Source organism: Ambystoma mexicanum, chromosome 9 (genome assembly GCF_040938575.1).
Source record: "Ambystoma mexicanum isolate Mex_15411 chromosome 9, UKY_AmexF1_1, whole genome shotgun sequence".
Taxonomy (NCBI): Eukaryota; Metazoa; Chordata; class Amphibia; order Caudata; family Ambystomatidae; genus Ambystoma; species Ambystoma mexicanum.
The window spans coordinates 1,391,928,270-1,391,948,659 of record NC_090931.1 but is presented as its reverse complement, the minus strand read 5'-3'; the positions used below and the strand labels follow the sequence as shown (position 1 = coordinate 1,391,948,659).

The 20,390-nt window shown below is 45.1% G+C and overlaps 1 protein-coding gene across 1 annotated transcript in view; it reads left to right on the top strand.

The window, feature by feature from the left end:
* The window catches only part of MAP3K2 (mitogen-activated protein kinase kinase kinase 2), a 1,280,649-nt gene that overhangs the window by 779,668 nt on the left and 480,591 nt on the right, over positions 1-20,390 (top strand). The window contains exon 11 of the mRNA XM_069616795.1: positions 892-984. Coding sequence (XP_069472896.1) covers positions 892-984 — 93 coding nt within the window. The remainder of the gene's footprint in view (positions 1-891; positions 985-20,390) is intronic.

Below are 20,390 nucleotides of genomic sequence, written 5' to 3'. Positions count from 1 at the left end.
CTAGCTATAGTATACTCCTGCCGAGCTTGCTAAATTGTCTCCTGATATCAGTGATGCATGTGTAGAATGCAGGAAGGCTCTGGCAGGCTCGTTTCACGTGTTTTAGGATTGCCCACTGATTATGCAATTTTGGAAGGACGTAACGGAACTGCTGAATGAGATAATAGATATTCCCCTCTGTGTTGTCTCCTCTCAAATGCCTGCTTAGGGATGTTGGAAAGATATTAACTGTCCGTAGACTCTTAAATATTGCCTGTGAAGTAGTGTAAAAATGCATTTTGAGATACTGGAAATCGAAACTGTCTCCTACGAGCACAGAATGGCTTAGAGACTTTTATACGCCAATGAGAGAGAGTAGAGTTAGGTTGCCACGATACTTTCGGGCTGTAGGCCCAAAGACATTTGGAACCCTCTACTAAATTGCTTGTCTCAGACAGGACATGAAGTTGAGACCACCTAAAGAGCATTGTGGTTCAAAGGGGAGTATCGGGCTGACTCTCATGTGATTTCCCCGCACCCGTAAAAGCAATGTTAATAGTTATCCTGCTGCCCTTTTGTTTGAAACACTCTATCATCAGATGTATGCTACGTGGAAATGCACTGTACAGTATGTCTGTTTATTAAATAAAGTGAAAAAAAAATCTTTAAACCTAGCCCATTTATATTTTTCCAGATCGCCAATCCGCTTTGATTAGCTTCAGAAGAAAATCCCTTTCCCTGGTCGTTAACATGGAAATGTTGTGCGTAGAGGGCATTACGCTGGATCATTAATGCTGCATGTTTCTGTCTGTTAATCCTATTAGTTTATCATTTCGAATTTCATTTGTGGAAGTTATGTTTTGCAGTAATGTTTTCAGGTATTCACTAAAACCGTTTCCTTATTCCTACTAGACTTCGATAGTCCTGTCTTTGAGAAATTCGGAAAAGGTGGGACTTATCCTCGCAGATATCATATTCCATATCATCACCAAGACTACACTGATGGTGAGACATTACACACAAAGTGCATTTTCTCTTGTAAAGGGAGTTTGAGGAGCAGTGGGCGGAGAGGGACAGATGCTGCGTTTTGCTGTGTTCTTGCATACAGTAGAACATTTCTGTGCAACACTATTTAATTGCAGGTATTTCTAAAATGGAAACATGCAAAGAATGTAGCCGTGTGATGTCTTTGGAAATAAGTGTAACTTGTGGTTAGTGAAGCGTCAGTTCCCCTTGTGTTGATGTCCAGTCAGGGTGGCACTTTACAAAATGGGTATTTTGATGTATTATTCATTTTGTAAATCACTAAGCGGCTTAAAAAAAAAATTAGCAAAATAAATTCTTAGCAATATGTTTGACAATTTCATAAAATTGTATTAAGTGAAAGAGGAGATCTCGGTAAGAGGGGGAACAGAGACAATAAATGCACAACCAAAAAGGTTGTGCATTTTGTTTTTTAAAAGGAGAAAAAAGTATAAGGCGTATGCAAGCCGTGTGTTTGGAATATTGTGTGTAGAACCCTTCCTTGACATGGGCACACAGAGGGAGGAGGCAGTTTTGGGGAGTTTTAAGCGAAGCAAGTGAGGAGCAGATTGGAGTCGGAAGGAACGAGAGGCATGTGGCGGCAGGTAAGTGGGCATAGCCAGGCAGCATGAGGCACTTAGTGCCACTGCAATGGCTCGGAATGCAGGTGGCAAAACGGAGCAACCTAACTGGCAGAAACATGCCTCCAGGGTGCCAATAAGAATTCAGCAGGCAGACCATGATCTACCTTTTGGGTACTAGTGTATGGCTCATTGTTCATGTTGGGAACAATTTTCTTTTTGTGGCTTTCCTCATATTGGCCACCTTTTCTTTTCGCTTTCTTTTGGACTACTGCCCTGACTTTTTGGGCTACTTTTTGCTTTACTTACTTTGTGCTAATTTTTATGTGTAACTGATCATTCCATAAGACTGTCCGTGCTGAGACTATTTATGGATTTAATGTAGTTTTACAATTGCACACATCAGCCTAAAGTGAAGTGTGATTAGCAAACTTTGTTTCTTTATATCTTTTTCTTTTGTACCTTTTGGATTACAAATGCAATGCATCAAGGATGGGCCGGTGACAGTGGATATTTTCCTACTGTTTTTATCTTTTTTTCTCTTGCACATTTTTCAATTGCCGCAAGTGAATACTAAGAGTGGCTGGCACTCTAAGATGGCTGTGCCATGAGATTTTCACCTGTACTTAGCCATATTGTTCTATGGCCTTCCGGCCCTTTAAGGGCAAGAATGACCTTATATGTAATTTCCTTTCCCAGGGAAAGATGCTGTGGTGGCCTGTGTGTGACCTTGGAATCGAGGGCAGGGGCTGTCTGGACCCAGTCCACATCTTGTTGCTCGAATGTCTGTTGCTGGGCAGATGTTGTGGTCAGTGGCTATTCATGATTGGATAGCAACTATCAGTTTGACTGGTAACAATCCTTATAAATCAATTGTATCTTTAGTTGTCTTATGCTATAAACGCATTACATAAAGTGTTAAAATTGAGTAGTAGTTCCTTGCAGTTAAATTCTTGTGCCAAAAATACATACAGACCTTAGTATAAAAACAAAATATAAAATACCAAAATATCTATTCATAAGGGGATAATAAGTTGTATAATCAATTAATTATTCATTTTCACAAACTCTGGAATGAGTGAAATCTCTGCTTTTTCTTTTGTTACAACTTTTCTAGTGAAAGGGATTTAACAGCATTGAACACAGCTTAGGTGCCATTAGACTTGAGTGACCCCAATAACTTCTCTCCTGGTTCTAGTTACACACAAATTCAATACATGTTTAAGCCATCTGAGTCTACTGCTATTGTATGTGGACATAACATAGTGGCATTCATCTTCATCATAAATCTTGAAATAAGGTATTCCGATGTAAACCCAATACCCCAATGTTTTGTAAAATTTGCAACATCCAGAATGCCTGGACACAATATGGCAAAACATATTTTTCTGATCTTAATGCATGGAAATGTAAGCTAATTCTCGAAGCCTAGATATTGTTTTGATAGTATATGCTTTGAAGGTAGGCAAGTGTGAGCAGCGTGAATACAGCCTTTCCTTCAAGGCCCAATCATTGAGATATTAAATTTGGGTTGATTTCAGTGATACACTAAACTTAATGGGATTGTCCAAGTAGGTCAGGACCCCCAGATTGCATAGAATTTTCTTAATATATTTAAGCCATGGCAACGTCTTTCCTACTTGCATCTGCAAGACCTCGCCTAAAGGCTATCTATATGTAGACAATTCAAAACTGTTCAATCCATATTCTTAACCATTAGAGAAGGAGGGATATTGTATTTTATCTCAGTCATACACAATTCTAGAAGAAGGGGCCTTGGGGGGAGGGGGGGCTGTATTTGGTAAGCCCATTTGATACTTGAGGATTTTGTTCTCTCACCTGTATCTTGGTGCAGGTAGTATACGCTCACATTTCCCCTCCAAATGTTACAGCCGGGATCGCTTGTGCTTTATAGACTTTCAAAGTGCGTTATAGTTTTACCCCCAAAGTATGCAGAAAAACATACAACGGGGCCACCTCTTTTTTCTAGGATTAGATTGCTCTTTTCCGTTTGCGATGACGAGCTTATACATGCTCCAAGATATTCAAATGTATCAATTACAATTTTTTTTTTTTGCATAAATGTAGATATCAGTCGTGCAAAATGATTCATTAGACATATCATGACTTTAGTTTTTAAAGTGTTTATAGAGTCCCTTTTCCTTACATTTGTCCCTGAAGAGTTAGTCGATGTTGCAGCTCCACTTGTGTCTTTGAGATGAGGATTGCATCGTCTGCAAATAACCGGCCCCATTTATTTCCACCTATTAAGCGGCCCTTTGAGTAGTTAATGGAATTGGCTAGGCCATTAATATGTAATAGAAACAAGCACCAGAACACTACCTTGTCTGATGCCTTTGTTAATATTGACTGGTTCCGTGCATTCTCCATTTGTGCCCCATCGGAACATGGTATAGTTGTTGCTATATAGCGATTGGACTGCATGAAGTAAATTTTACGGGATCTGGAAATAAAAAAGGGTCTGCAAAAGAAGAGGGCGTGGGGGGTATTATTAAATGCTGTCTGGAGGTCAATAAAAGATAGGTACATTGATTGCTATTTTAACTTGGCAAATTTGTGTAAGATCAAGTATAATAGAAAGAACTGGTCAGTAGTTGAGATTCCTTTTCGAAACCCAGCCTGGCCCTCGGTTGTAATATTTTATTTGTTGACCCATTCTTCTAGTCGAAAAAGAATAATCTTTGCATATATTTTTGCCTGGGAATCTATTAGTGATACTGTAGTTCATTGGGACCTTTGTCATCCTTTTTATAGATTACCATAATTATAGTACCCCTCAAGCTATTAAGATCCTATACGTGATATTAATCTGATTGAAGAATTTCTTGAGTGTCCAGAAGTACAAATCATTGTTCAATAGATCTGCCAGTATATTATATGATGTTGTGTCAATAAGGCTCCCTGTACCTGGGACGTTGTAAATATTAAGCGGTTGCGGTGGATGCAAAATATTTCTTTAGTCTGGTATATTAAACTGGGACCGACAATTTCTTTACCCATTTCATTGACTCCACTGGAGGAGTACATCGACTGAAAGTGTTCAAGCCACTTCTGACTGGTGATATTAGTCGGCAAATATCAATTGTCTGGTTCAGTATCTATCGTAATTATATTCCAGTAGCCTCTGGGCTTGTTCTTTCTAATTGCCTCATTAAGTGATTCCCAGAGTGATATGATATATGGCATTTGTAACGCGCCTATACACAAGTGTTTCATATGCTCTGCACTCTTCCTAATGAGAAGTACCTTGCTATTCTTCGTTTTACAAATTATAGCTTATGGGTCTCTTCCATGTATAGATTTGAATTCCTCAAGTAATAATTGCTTTGCTTTCCTTCATTTAGTATAAAACTACATTCCTTGAGATCCTTACCATTGGTGTACCTGGGTGAGCTTCCAGTCTACATTTTGGATCAAACTAGGACCCTTGCAACCATTCAACAGATCATCATTGGAGCCAAGAACCCTATGAAGATGTGCAGCCCGCTGACCACCTGAGAAGACTACTGCAGCTGGCCAGCACCAACTCCAGTGAAGCCCTGCTCTTCTGCCTGATGTCAAGAAGACCATTGGCTGTGCTTCGACCCCTGAAGCAGCGAGAACAACCAATCTCAACCCCCTGCTTGAAGGGCAATGCCTCTGAGATTTCAGAATTGTCCCTGGACAACGGTGGACTGACCAGCTATCTCCTTGGCTTACTCACTCCAGCCATCACCATTGCAAGTGCATCCTTCAAACTGGGAGGACCTTCAGCTTGCATTAAAAGACACCTGCACCTGCATTTTCTGCCTTCTTGCATCAACAGAGGATTGCATGTCGCCACCTGACCATGGTGACTCCTGTTGCAATCAGCATTCCTCACTCTCTGGAGTTGTCCTGGGATCGCCTGCTCTGCAGAAGACTTAATCTTTTGTTTGTCAATGTGTTCAGCTGGCAGCACCGCGACTGACTGACAACTAAATCCTGGGTCCGAAAGTGACCTCTGCACCTGTGACTTCTGGGCCTCCTTCAGCTGGACCATGCACAGAACATTGTGTCCCCAGCAGAATCCAGATCCTCAGCAGTGATCTCTGGAGAAAATAATCTGGGGGTGAGTTAACATACCTGCAGCCCCCCTCCACTCCCTGGCCACCTCTATAGGATTACATGGGTGTAAAGTTCTGTCCCTATCTCACTTGTTCCTGACTTGGGTTGGTAGGGACCTGGTCAAACCTCCCTCTGCTAGGCCTTTCCTAGTGTGTGGGGAATGAGTAACCTGAACTTTACTTCACTTTTTGAACTTTAGATCATAACCACTGGCATCATCCAATCTCATAGCCAACCTACCGGAAAATTATAATTTTGTAACTGGTGATGTTGGGGCACAAGGCCCCAAGCCATTTTATGGCTGGACTTAATTGTTAGGGAATTATTTTTTGGTTCAGTGTTTACTTACTGAACTTGATGCATCTGAGTACTTAACTGGCTTACCCTGGTTAATAAATCAAATGCTGGTTATCTTGTATTAAGGGTGAATAGCTGTTTCATAGTAGATGTGTGACAATATTTGCCAAGAGGTTTCATTTGCCTGGGGTGTATTTTTAGGGCCTAATAGATCATTTTACATTTTGTCCTTACCTGTGTAACTGGATGTATTGGTTGTGTTTTGTGTGGACACATTGTAGGCCTACACCACTATTCCCCCCTCTGCCTCCCCATTCCTATGTCTAAGTCCAATTTTGAGTGGGGTTGCCTCGACTTAAGTGCCTTTCCTGTTCAGCATAATAGGTTGGCCTACCAAAATCCACCCCCATGGTTGATTTTAGCTATCCATCTTAAGAGTTCAGTGAGATTTTTACACAGATCATACTTGATTAAAATGGTAAGCTGTGATTCTTGTTCCTTAAAACAGCAACCCAGATGTGAAAATACAAAAGGAAGCATTTTCTTTTTTTGAGATTGTTATCCAGATGATGCCTCTGTGAAATAGGTGTCAACTAACGTATTTCTCTTTTAGGTCTGACTTGCATTATTGTAAGTGTAAAGACGTGTGGTAAAGAGTGCACTGGACAGCAAAAAAGAAAGATAACTATATAGGTCTGATTATAATTTCTTCAATTGTGAACGTTTCATCGAAAGCTCTCTAAAGGCAGAGCAGGATTTGATCACCTGTCAAATTGGGTCATCATTATATAAAATCTGCCCCAATGAGTGTCTTGCAATACAATGAGTTGGAGTATACACAAATGCTACATTCCAGACAATTGCCATGAAAATTCCCTGCCCCTATTTTGCCCTGATGGTCACTGTTGGTCCTGTGCCTCTGTGTTCTCGCTTCCCCATCAGACTGCCAGCTTTAAGGGAGTTTGTGTTTTTGGCAAACTGAATATGTAGTTTGAGATCAAAAAGCTAATTGGTGAAGGGTTTGAACCTTTACATACAGTAGAACTAGTACCTCAAAGGTCTAGCCCACTACAGGTTCACTAGGTTTTTAGCCATTTTCTCCTGGTAAATGTTCTAGAAACAAAGCACTGGACATGAACATAAGGTACATCAAATAGTTTAGGGGTACTCTTGCAATACCAACACATTAGGAGAAATGTTTGTCAGCAGAACTCCATCAATCACGACCAAACAAGGGAGAGTTTGGCAGTGGTCTTTACACCCTTACAAACACTATGGCGGGGGTGGAGGGTGGAAAGAGGCGTTCAGTTTCCCACACTCATGGAGATGAAGAAGCGAATTCTCCAGGAAAAGCCCTCTTCCTTTTGGCTAGCTGCATATGACTGGTCTTGGGCCACAAGTTAACCTGCAGAGTTCAAGGTTGCAACTCTGAATGGGGACTGATGCACCAGCGATGCCTGGTCGATCTACAGGATGGTCTTGGGGCACTTCTGTAGCTTCCAACAGCAGGTTAGTTGTGCAGGGGTCCAGCGCGGTTTGCCTGCATCAGCCCAAAGGATGATGCACCGACGACTGTCTTATCGAGATTGATGCAGAGAAGCAGGGCTTGGCCAAGATTTTGGTAGTCTTCAACGGCATTCTTTGGGTCTTGGCTATAAACAATCTTGAATGGCGGCAGGACTCCTCCTTTTGTCCCAAATTCGAGCTGGGGGCTGCTCCAGCCCATCACTGGCATGGCTCTGCACCATAAAAGCTGACGACGGCTGTCCATTCCTGGACAGATTCTTGCCCCACATCTGCTCAGGAACAGCCCTCCTTGAGCCGGAATGTGTATTGGGACAAGATCTCGCCAACCCCTGCATACTGCTGCTTTGCTTGGGAAACTCATTTTTCCCCAGAAAAGATCTTATCATATGTAGCATGTCCTTATTAGAGAAGGCCAACGAATAAGATGGCCAAAGGACAGGGTGAAAAACATGTTACACAGTCATTTCAATTATCTAGTAAATGTGGCATTATGTAGTAAAACATAAAAGTTCACATGTTAAGAACGAGAAATGCTGTAGAAAAGCATCTGCGGCCACCAGACCATCTTGGATACATCTGAAATGTAAGATGCATGTGAGAAAAGTTCAGAAAAAGCCACCTCACTGTAAGGTAATGTTTGCTACAGTGAAATGGGATCCCTTGCACTGGTAGACATATGGGCTGTCCATTGCCCCCAAACGAGATCAACTGGGGTACAAAAGTAAAATAAGTGTACATACTCCAAAAGTCAAGGCAGGTTTCAGGTCAAAATAAGAGTGGGGGGGTGTAGGGTTTCAAAATGAAAATCGTTCCTAACAGTTATACATAGTTATACGTGTTATACATAGTGACTTCATAGCGGAAGGGTGCATACTTTGCAAGTAGCTTTCTCTGCCACAATGGTCTTTGATTTCTAGATGGGTCAGGTTTGTTTGCGATCACCCACCAGGCAATGTTTTAATGCCAGTCCTAGTAAAGGTAGATTTTAAATTACTTGCACAGAATAGGAATGTATCATCTATTCAGCGAATATCTATAATAGCTTTCTAGTACATAATTGTTTTTTCTTTCCTCCTGATCCTAACCCATATTGATAAGGGATGAAGAGTCAAAATATGGCCTATGCCTGAAATGTGTACCCAATATAGGTAATGTACAAAGACCGCACAGACGAACCCAAACAAGGTCAGTCTATCTCTCTGGTCTGAGGCAGACCAAATTATGTAAATAAAGAGAAGAGATAGGTAATTATCATTCTCAACCAGTATCTCATATCTAGTGAATGGCCCTTCTCTTATCCCACTGTAAATCCTGAAAACATTGACCCAGTAGACCTAGGTAAAAAATACAAATTCTATTTATTTTGTCAATATGACACATACCAAATTATAAAAACTCAATTCGAGGGGATTGTGTCCTCCGACGTATTCCACATCTATGACGGTAATCACCGCAGCTCTGCTGTGGTGATTACCCTCATAGATGTGGAATACGTCGGAGTGACATCCCATCGAAAGAACGTTACCAGGTAATAAAGTAACTTGTTCTACTCAACAATACACACAACAATCCATATATCCATACAATAAAAGCACACTTCAATAACAATTCATACACAATAAACAATTCATAAAACACACATTTACAAAAATGATAACTCAATCCAAATTATGTGTAACAATTTCTAAGTCCCAACATGTTTCTGGTCATCACACCACGTTGGTGGAACATTCATCAGGGAAGGTTCTTTACACATTAGTTATATTGTTTTACAAAACTTTGTGCGATGGATGACTGTTGGGCATGATTGTATGCAGTACCCTTCGGGTGCACTACAACAACCCTGACCTCCTGGCAATAGGAACCCAACCTTTGTTATAAGCTTGTACTACACAGGTTGGTAGCTTGTTGAGCAGCCAGGCTTATCTCAAGAAGGGTCAATGTAAGCTGTAGGGGAGTTTCACAGAGATTCACAGTGACCAGTATTCAAATAAACTCTTACAAGGTTTCTTGATTAAACAATTATTAATTTAACAGTCAGTCGAGTAAGCCTTCTTCAGAAGGGGAAATAAAATAGTTACGCACAAACACACTCCAAAATACACACTCTTAGTTTCTCTAAATCAGCAAGTACCCATTTGGGTGGCACACACACTTCCTACACCCTCAGGTGACTTAAATAGCTAGGACACTGGACATTAATATATCACTGTTGCATTTAGGGCAATACTTCGGAGTAGGTCAAATAAAAAGGTTATTGGAACATAACGAGCTCTCACAAATATTCTGAAGCAGGTAGTACTTTTGGTAAGCCCAATGCAAAGTAAGTTAACCCCTTCCTGGAATGAAGACAAAACACACAGAGGTAAGAAGACTCATTCAGGGAGCCAGGCCCGGCCAATGTCAATTGGGCAAAAGTCTAGGTGAGCTGAAGCAATTCTTGCAGTTGGGTAAAAGTCTTGCCCAATGTTTTAGAAGTCTTAGTAGAAAAGAAGAAATCAAAACAGGGCCACAAGCTGATTAGGGTTGTGAGCTAAAGAAGCTGTTAGCAACTCTACAGAAGCAAACAAGACAAGTCTCAACTGAGAACAAGTGAGCTTACACAACAAGAGGTAAATTCTCTTAGACTTTACAGTACCTTTCGTTAGAAGAAAAACTGTTCCAGCTGGCTTCTGTTCCTGTGCAGCTCTGCAGATCCTATGTTCCTGGGCCTCAGTCGTGGAAACAAGAGGAAGGACATCTGGAGGACTCCTGCACTGCAACGGGACGGTCGGCAACAGAAAAGGACCAACTTCTATACAGTGGCACTTTGCGGATTCAGCTCCTCACTTCTCAACAAATGGCACTACTGCAGACCTTTGGCTGTCGAAATGGGCTTTCCTTGCATCTGGGGTCCAGCACTCTGTTGAGGTGGCTCAGGCTCAGTAAGTCTTGCTTCCTGGGAGTCCAGAGGATCTTCCTGGAGCTCTTGGCCAACTTAAAAGCAACACACACAATCTGGTGTTCCTCTCCCTGGCTCTTCGGTTCCAGCAGCAACTGCAGTGGAAATACCACCAGCTTCGGGAGGATGTCCAGGTGGCTTACTTTGGAGTTTATTGGTCCCACCGACTCAAGGGGAGAAGTCATCCTTGCATGGCTTCTCTAATCGAGACTAATTCGGAGCTTCAGCACAGCAGCAGGGCTTCACCGGGCAAACCAACGGTCCAGGAGTTGCAGCTGATGTCTCTTCCAAGTTCTTCTTTGGATTCCTTCGTCCAGTGGTCGACACTGTCTTCCAAGCCAAAAAGCCTCGCCTTTTATGCAGGTTTCTCCCATACATTCCAGCCTAGCTGTCAGTCACCCAGCAGGGTGGCTGTTCTTGCCGGACAGCCAGCCGGCCAGTCACCTAAGAGTGCATTCCTGTCTCCTAGGAGACTAAGCACAGGATGTTTCGGGAACCTCCCTCGCTTCCTGCCCCTGCCAGACACCCCGGAGCCAGAGGCGGGCTTCACTCGTGAATCCTGCCAAAGGCAAAATGAACCAAGAGACCGAACCTAGTTTGGCGCGCAGAGTAAATCTCAAGAAGGCCCTTTCCACAAAGAAATGGTGAAATGAGGACCATTTTGACAAAAATGGCACCCTTCGGTGCTTTACTGCAGCTGTGAACGCAGCCCGCAGTAAAAGCACACCACAGTAATTAAAAGTAAACCACAGCCACCAGCCGTTCATCGAGGAAAGAGTAACATAAAAATGTTACATGAGAAACTAGACAAAGGGGATACTAAGTAACCCCTCCAGCAGACTATTGTAAGATAGTGTGTGCTGGGTCTAGAAAGTAACACATGTAAGTAAAGTCAATTTCATTTTACTGCTCTTGGAAACAGTAGTTTATCCAAGAGAAGGTATTTAAACCTTTGTGAAATCTGGAAGACTTCCCTGTGCCACTGCCCTGAAGGTGCTGTGTGACGCAATATAAAAGATGATGCCTATGGAGTTTGTCAGACTCCACTACCAAAAGAAACACAGAAAACACATAGAATTAAAAGTACAAAGTCCCAAAGTTCAGTTAAAGAGCTGGGGGTCTCTAAGGTGGGAGGAATTCAGCACTAAACTGAAAATTCTCCCTAAATAGATTTTCACTGCACGTTCAAGTTTTGAGAGTCCTCGTGTTTCGCTCTTTGTACTTTTCTGCCGTTTTTCACTTTTTGATAGGAAAACTCAATTTTTCGTTCAATCGAGCCTGTGTCCTCCATCGATTATCCTTTAAATTAACAGGGATCCGTTTTTCGGCTCGTTTTTCACTGCTCAAGGGCTGAATTCGTTGAGTGTTCTACTTGGAAACTTCCAGAAGTCGCGTGGATCATGTCGGATGAGAAGGACAGCGTTTGCCTCTTCAAGCTTTTCTGCAGCTGCGGTTTGCAGAATGTGTACATGGAGGGCAAACATTCCCAGTGCCTGTATTGTCTCCACCGTCGCATAAAGAAGAAGATTGTGAGATTTGCCATGCCTTCACTAAGTGCCCGATGAAGGATCGACACCAACGGTTGGAGATGTGGCTTCAGGCCAAAGCCTCTACCCCGGCTGGTTGCTAGGCTTCCTCTGCATCCAGCCAACCTGAGCAGGCTTCAGTCCTTTGAGGGCGCTCCACCAATGGGGGCCCAACACAAGGCCAAGCACTGAGTCCGCTTCCGTCGAGGTCGCTGCTGCTGCTGGTCCCGCGACGGTCAAGGCACATTCATCTCCTTCTGCATCAGTCACCAGTCACTGCTCCAGTTCTTCATCCAAAAGATAATAAGCTACCACAGGGAAGATGCGGGAGACGCCGTAGAAGGCCAAGCAGGAGCAGGCCAAGCAGCGTAATGTTCCCGACCTGCCCATGAAAGAGAATGCCAAGCAGGACAAGGGGGCCAAGCAAGACAAAGGCGTCTGACCCGGCCTTGAAGCCGCAGGCCCGGCAAGACAAGAGAACCAGTCTTCCCGTGAATGCCCAGGTGCACCAGGCCAAGTCGTTCTCCTCCATAGAGTTGGTGGTGGCATCACTCTGAGGCCATAGGGGCTGACCTGGGCCAGGGTACCCCGGCCATGGCCATAGTGTCTTTTCCTCCCAGGAGAGAGGCTTTGGCAAAGCCGGTTCAGAATACTCCAGAGAAGAGGATCCCGGACCTCAGCCAAGTCCGGCCCCTCGCGACCCAAAGAAAGGGGGAGGCGGGCAGTGAAGGACTCTAAGGAACTGACATTTCTTCTTCTGACGAGGAAGAAATTACCTCCGTCCACACCGCCCAGGATGACGATGAGGAAAATGTCAGGGCGTCACCCGTCGTAGGTGGCGACGACAGTGATGCCGACGGTAACACCGTCCACAGGGATGACGACGGAGGCGCTGAGCCCAGCGGCCCCTTACCCCAGGTGCCTGCTAGAGACCTTTAGCAGGATATACTCTCGACCCTCCACACGCTACTGTCGGAGATGCAGAGGAAGATCCAACAACACCACCAGTGGCACCGCCTGCGACATCGTCGCTGGTCACCCCGTTGACACCTGGGCAACCGCCGAAAAAGGCGACACCCCACACCTCCATACCAGCCGTCACTACCCCCTTTAGGGGGACGGGAACGGACACAATAACAGACAGACGATGACAGCGAAATGACCCCACGTCGCCACAACCGAGAGCTTCACCACCGGACGAGTTGGGATCTTTTAATTCCATGATCACCCGGGCATCAGAGCTTTTCCAACTCACCCAGGAGGAAATGGAAGGTTTCTTGTATCAACACCCGGAGGTGAAGAGGAAGATGATCCTTTCGGTCCCGCTCCTGGACGACGTGTGGGATGACCTGCTGGCACTACTGAGGAACCCCGGGAAAGCGAGACCGGCTTGAAAAGAAGTACAGGGTGCCGGACATTGCACCCAAGTGCCTGCGATCTGAGATGTCGCCGGACTCGGTGGTCTTGGCAGCAGGCCGCAAGAAATCATCCAGTTCATAGTCTTCTTCATCCGCACCTCCTGACAACGAGGGAAAGAAATTGGATTCCATGGGTAGAAAGGTGATCTACTCAGTGGCGATGACGGTCAAGGCTGTCAACGCCTTAGTGATTGTGGCCAGATACGACTGGTAGCTTTGGTACAAGATGGCTCCGCCCCTGGACTTTCACCACGATGACAAGCGGGTCGAGGCCTTGGAGATCCTCCAGGAGGGCGAGGTGGCGTCATACCACGCCATCACCATGGCCCTGGATATTGCGGACACAGGGTTCTGCCATATGGGAAACAGTTTGCCTTCACCGTTGTGGCTGACTCAAGGCCACCAACTTTACACAGGAGTTCCAGATGAGAGTTCTGGACATACCGTTCGATTGAGACAACCTGTTCAGGAAGGCCGTCGATGAATCCCTCCAGGCCATCAAGATAGACACGTAGACGGCCCGTGTCCTGGGCACTCTGCAACGACGACGGCCGTCCTTTCGTTCTTCAGGAGGGAAGTCTGGCAGGTCTTTCGAAGGGATTTGGCGGGGGCTCTGCCTCTTAACGCCAACCCTCCCATTGCACGACCCTGGAAGCCAACAGGGGTCACTCCAAGGCTTTCGGAGGGGGCTGCCGCCATCAAGGACCTCAAGTCGGCGGCTCCACCTCCAAGCAAGATTGAACAGGCCAGGAGGAGGAGGCCCATGCACCCCTGTGGGAGGCCGGCTGGCGAACTTGGTCAGCGTGTGGGAGTCCATCTCCACTGACAGATGGGTGCTGGACGCTCTCTCCCAAGGACACACCTTGGAATTTCAATGAAGGTGTCCGCGAATACCACCTGTGACCCAGCAGGAATGACATGTCCCTCAGCTGCTGCTGGCGATACGGCTCATATTAAGGAAAGGCGCGAGTTTACTCAATGTACTGTCTCGTAAAAAAGAAGACTGGGGACGGAAGGCCCATTCTTGACCTATGATGACTCGACAAGTACATAAAGTCCCAGACGTTCAGGATGTTCACTCTACAACATGTGCTCAGCCAGCTGGAGCAGGGAGACTGTCATCGTTGGATCTAGAGGATGCTTACTTCCATGTCCCGATACACATAAAGTATTGGAAGTTCCTGCGCTTGGTTGTCCAGGGAAAGTTATACCAGCTCAAGGCACTTCCTTTCGGACTGAAGTCGGCGCCCAGAGTTTTCACCAAATGCCTGGTGCCAGTGGAGGCCCATCTGCAACTACAGGGGATCCACGTTTACCCTTATCTGGGTGGCCGTCGATTATACGGCGAGGACCGTCTGACTGCTGACAAACCTGCGGCTCTCAGTGAATTATGCAAAGTCCTGCTTGACTCCATCACAGGACTCTCTGTTCTGGGATCGAGGCTCAACACAGTGGCTTGCCTGGCAGCTCCTTCAGAGGATATCAGCCATCTTGGGCAAGGTGCAACAGCTGTTGTCACTGAAGATCACTACGGTGCGGACCATCAAGTCACTGTTCGTCATGATGTCGTCATGCATATATCTGATTCAGCTCTGCAGACTGCGGTGAGTCCGCTCCAGTAGTTCCTCGATGCCCGTTGGTCCAGGTGTCCGGAAGCTTCTAGGAGAGGATCGTGATCAACGAGGAGTTCCGCCGAGCGATAAGGTGGTGTGACGTGTGCTCTTCTAAGGCTTGGAGACACCGCGCCGACGCATTGAAGCTCTCCCCTATGTACTATTACAGCAAGTGAGATTTCATATCAGCCAACGCTGAATCTGATAGCGTGATATTGAGTATCTACAGCGCTCGGGCGCGCTCTGTTCTCAGATATTTCTGAGCAGTGACGTTTCTCAGCACAGTGCGGAATAGAAATACACACGCATGGGTGCTAGACAGCGATCCCAGACAGGGAGTCAAGACCTCACCAAATAAAGTCCTGATGAAGATGACCCGAATAAGATGTGGTTATGAAACGGGTCGACTTTGATACAGCATGAGCTGGTCTCGTGTGTTTTTTTAGATCTGTGTATAGAATTGTTCACATAGACGGTGTTATACATTTTGACATTATATTGTGTCTTATGTCTATACAAGTTTTTAGATGTTAAAAAGGACCCTTCCATTTAGGTGTCTTTGCAATCTAAGCATCGTGTGTTATCGGTACAAGTGTTTGGATTCTTCTAGTTGCTGGCACCCTAGTGGCCATTAAATACTCATACACTGGTTTGCAGATAGAGCACTAGAAAACTCCAAGTATACTGGCATTATTTAATGTAAAATGCCTTATGTGTGTTTTTTCAGCTTTCACTTACACACTTGGTACCGTGTTTTAATTGTTGGGAGTGAATAAGTGGTACTTTTCTTTGATTTTGGAAAGAATCATGGACATACTGAACAACCCTTTTTTACTGCTATATTAGCCTGATGAAATGTTTATACATATTAAAAATGTGTGTTGAAAAATCACTTTCTCTATAGACCGTGATTGAGTGTGACGGTGACGTGTGCTCCAACATCGCCAGAGGCACAGACTTTCAGAGCCCCTCGTACCAGGAGACGGCCACAACAGACGCCTCTCTGGGGAGCCCACTCCGGACATCTTCACGTCGGAGGCCTGTGGCGGCGGCAGGGAAGACTCTGCATATCTAGGTTCTGGGACTATGGGCGGTGTTTTGGGCCCTCAGGTCTTTTCTGCCGTCCCTCAAAGGCAAAGTGGTGAGGGTCTTCACGGACAATACCACCACAATGTTTTACATCCGGAAGCAGGGGGGCAGAAGATCCCCAGCGCTCTGCAAGGAGGCACAGGACTTGTGGCACTGGGCCATCGCCCAGGGGATGTTCCACCTGTCTGGAGTAAAGAACACGTGCAGACTCTCCCTCATTTTAAAGTGCTACGGACACAAATGGAAGCGCTTTGCGACTTGGTACTGGTTGCAGAAGATCAACCATCTGAGGGTCACGTCCCCTCGCTACTTCCGTATTTACTATTGTTTGCTAAATCGGGGATGGCGCATACCTCCATCAAAGTGCATCTGGCGGCTATCTCCCGCTACACTAGATCCCCAGGACGACCTTCCTTGTGGTCGCACCGTCTGGTCAAGGAATTCATCAAGGGTCTGTTCCGCTCGTTTCCGCCAATGAGCAATCCGGCCCCGGTGTGGGATCTCAAAGTGGTGCTGACTAGGCTCATGGGGGGCCCCATTCGAACCTATGCATACAGCTCCACTGAAGTTTCTATCGTGGAAGACTGCTTTCCTCATGGCCATCACCTCTGCAAGAAGAGTAGGTGAGATCCAGGCCCTATCCTGCAAGCCTCCTTACTTGACTTTCCACGAGAGGAGGGTGCTGCTGCGGACGCCCCCCAGCTTCATGCCCAAGGTTCTGTTGGATTTTCATCTCAACAAGCCCTTGGTGTTACCTCTGTTTTTTCCGACGCCTTTGTCGCCGCCTGAAAGGACTTTGCACTTGCTGGATGTGGCTGGAGCGCTGAAGTTTTATGTGGTCCGCACAAAGATTTTCTGGCAAACTTTTCAGTTTTTTTGTGAATTTTGGTCCTGTGAATCATGGGAAGGCCCTGTCCAAGGCTTCCATTTCCAGGTGGCTCTCCGGCTGCCTCACTCATTGTCAATGGTTGACAAACCGGGTGCCTGGCCGTCCGAGAGCCCATTCTACCAGAGCGATCGCTGCTACGACAGCTTAACTGGTGTGCCCCTGCTGGACATTTGCAGGGCTGCTACGTGGAGGTCGACGCACACCTTCACGAGATTCTACTGCATCGACAGGGATTCCAGGGAGGACTCCAGAGTCAGCAAAGCAGTGCTGCGCAACCTGTTCGCTTTAAGGTGAGCCTGTTGAGGTAGAGATTGCTTCTGTTGAGCCTTGCCACCTCCCGTGTGTACTGCTTTGTATTCTTTTTTCATGAGCATGTGAATTCATGCCAGACCCCATGCTGGAGAATGAACAAGTTACTTACCTGTAACTGTTATTCTCCGCATGGGTCTAGCATGGATTTAAATGCAAACCCTCCCACCTACCCCTCTTCTCTTGGTCTTACTGCCACTTTGCGTGCTACCAAATCTGAAGATGGCTGCCTGGGGAGGGGCTAAGGTAGAGGGCAGTCATTGGCTGGGGGGGCAGTATGACCCAGTGCTCAGTGATTGGTTTATAGGATAAAGACAGTTCAGAAACAAAACAAACAGTTTTTTCTTTTACCGAGGATTCCCAGCCTGACGACAGGGAATATTCATGAGCATGTGAATCCAAGCCAGACCCATGCTGGAGAACAACAGTTGCAGGTAAGTAACTTTTTCCATCTTCCTCATTCAAGGAACGCTTATTGTATCTATCTTAAGTGCTGGGCGACTGAGAATCCCTCTCCTGAATGACACACTTGCAACTTGCTTTAGTAACAATGCCTCTACCTGTGGACGTTTGTTGTAGCCCCTTCATCAGATGAATCCCTCACTAGGTAATCCTCCACCCCCCTGACGTCTACCATTTGTATTTATTAAAGTTTTATAACATGCTATATTTGGTAAAATGTTCTTGTTGCAAGACCAGCATAAAAAGTAACTTGCCCTGCCCTCCCACCCCAACTTGTCCACATGGACACATCACCCCATTTCTTACTTACCAAGTGTACATTATCAATAGCCAATGGCTAGTCACAAGTGCACATTTTGAGGCCTGCAAACATTAAAGTTCAGGGTCTCACACCGAGGTGACTTTTTGTTTATCAGAATCATAATTCTTTTTTTTCCGAATAGAACTTTCAAAACAATACAACTGCATCAAAAACACTGAAATACAATGTCAACTGCATACCCTCTCCCTTCTGTGGTTTCTCAAAGCGCGTGGCAGTGGTAGCCACTTATGAAAAGCTGGACTTTTAAGTTCATCTGTACTTGGACAGTTGCATCACTTAAGCAGAGTATAATGAAATAAACCAATCATCTATCCAACAGATAGTGGGATTTGCAAATTTCTTGGTCATTCTATGAAATGACAGATGCCTTTGCCCACTTCTTTAAAAAGATAAGGTATTCAGGCTTGACACAGACAATGAAGGGTTTTTGCTTTGAAAGAAAACACCATAAGCCAACAAATCCAACAATACTCTTAGATGTGATAACAAGGAAGTTCCTCTTGTTGAATATGGAGTTCTGTGTGTCTCCACCTCCTTGGTCTGGCCTCCCATGAGGGTCCTGTGTAATGTCTGCAACGCCAAAGGAAACTTATATTGGGAGATTTAGAAGACAAGATATGGTTCTTGGAATACTCTCCTAATCCATAGAAATGCAATATGGGGTTCTTAAAAGGACTGACTCCTAATTGGACGATTCTTTCAAATGCACCTCTACAGATGGTTATGAAGGCCACTTAACCCACACAACGAAGAGCATTTGATCTCCCTTGGAAAACTCTCCTAAACTAAAACATTATCGCAATGATTTTACAGAAGGATATCCTATTTGAGGCTGCTGTGCCTAGAGAACCAAGCTACACCTCACTGATAATGTGCAATCATGCCGCAACATGTCTGGGGTTGTCTATGGTCTTGTTCAGGGAGAATGCTACCTAACATTTCGGGGTAGACTGCCCACTTTGGGGTGTGACCAAGCCTGATTTTCATATGAATTTAATCTTTCTGTAATGGCTTAGCTGGCTGAGCAACAATGGTCTGTAGGGTTGCCCAGAGCTGTGTCTGTTAGGATTGATTCAGAGCCTTCCAGCCACCTGAGTTTTGGTTTTTCTCTTCAAAGCTAACATGGCCACAATCTCTCAATTAATAAACGGAGTGGGACAAAGTCAAGATTCCAAACCAGGGAGGCCGTAGTTTTGGGCTCAAACACAGCAAATCACTGTGTTAATCTTTAGGGTAATCGGAATGGCGCAGCAGACACTTAAAACATGGTTGTTTGGAAGAGCACAAGTTATTTCTAAACTCGGGCATTCTAAACAACCATGAGATTGAGGCCCCAAAGACTTGAACCTGTTCACAATGGCCGAAAGCTCCAAATACAACTTGCTGGACATTATTCAACCTGACGAGCCCCTGTGAATATGTTTTTGATGCCATGGTCTGTGAAACTTCAACCACTTTTACTTTTCTTCCCATACTAAATATGGTGGTCATAAAAATATATAGCACTACTGTATCGGGTTGGTCCTTGTTACTCTGTTGGCTTCACCAATGAAGGCATCCAGTGCTATGACACCTTTTTAAGAAACCCCATTGTGAATTTCTGTGCATCTAGGGTATTCTTTTCAGATTGGGAAGCGATCTTTACAACCTCAAACTACCATATTTCAGTTCAACATCCTAGCATCTGAGGTCCTCTAGCCAGAACAGAATTTCAGCATTATTTCAGTTAACACCAATGTCTGCACCTTAAGGATCTACAAAAATGTTGGACTAAAATTCCCATTATTCCTCACCATTGGCTGTACTGGTTAGCACTAATGGGATTTGTAGGCCAGCATATCTGGGTAGCTAAAGGCTGCAGACCCCCCTAGCTAGAGAGAATCCAAACTAAACGTCATTTGAAATCATTGAAGATTTTTGTAAAATTGGGTTTTCCTTGCATATTAAAAGACCAACTCTGAGCTTTGATTTGTGACATGTTATTTTACAACTGAGGTTTGCTGTTGGGTCTTGCTTAGGAATGGTGTCTTCCTACAAGATCAAATATGATGACCTCCCCAAATTTGTGGTGGACTGCTTCTGCTTTCTTTTGGATCTTCCAGCAGATGCTGGGATCGATTTGGACCGAACACGTCGGACAAAGAACTGGACGGCTACAATGCAAGACAGACCACCCAATGTGCTCTCCCGTGTGCCCTTCTTTCAGGTGAAGGAGCGTGCAATGGCTAAAGCAACACCCCTCCCTACAATTTCCTTCAGCAACATCACCCTCCCTCTATACCAAGATCTGGCCTCTACTATGTTGGT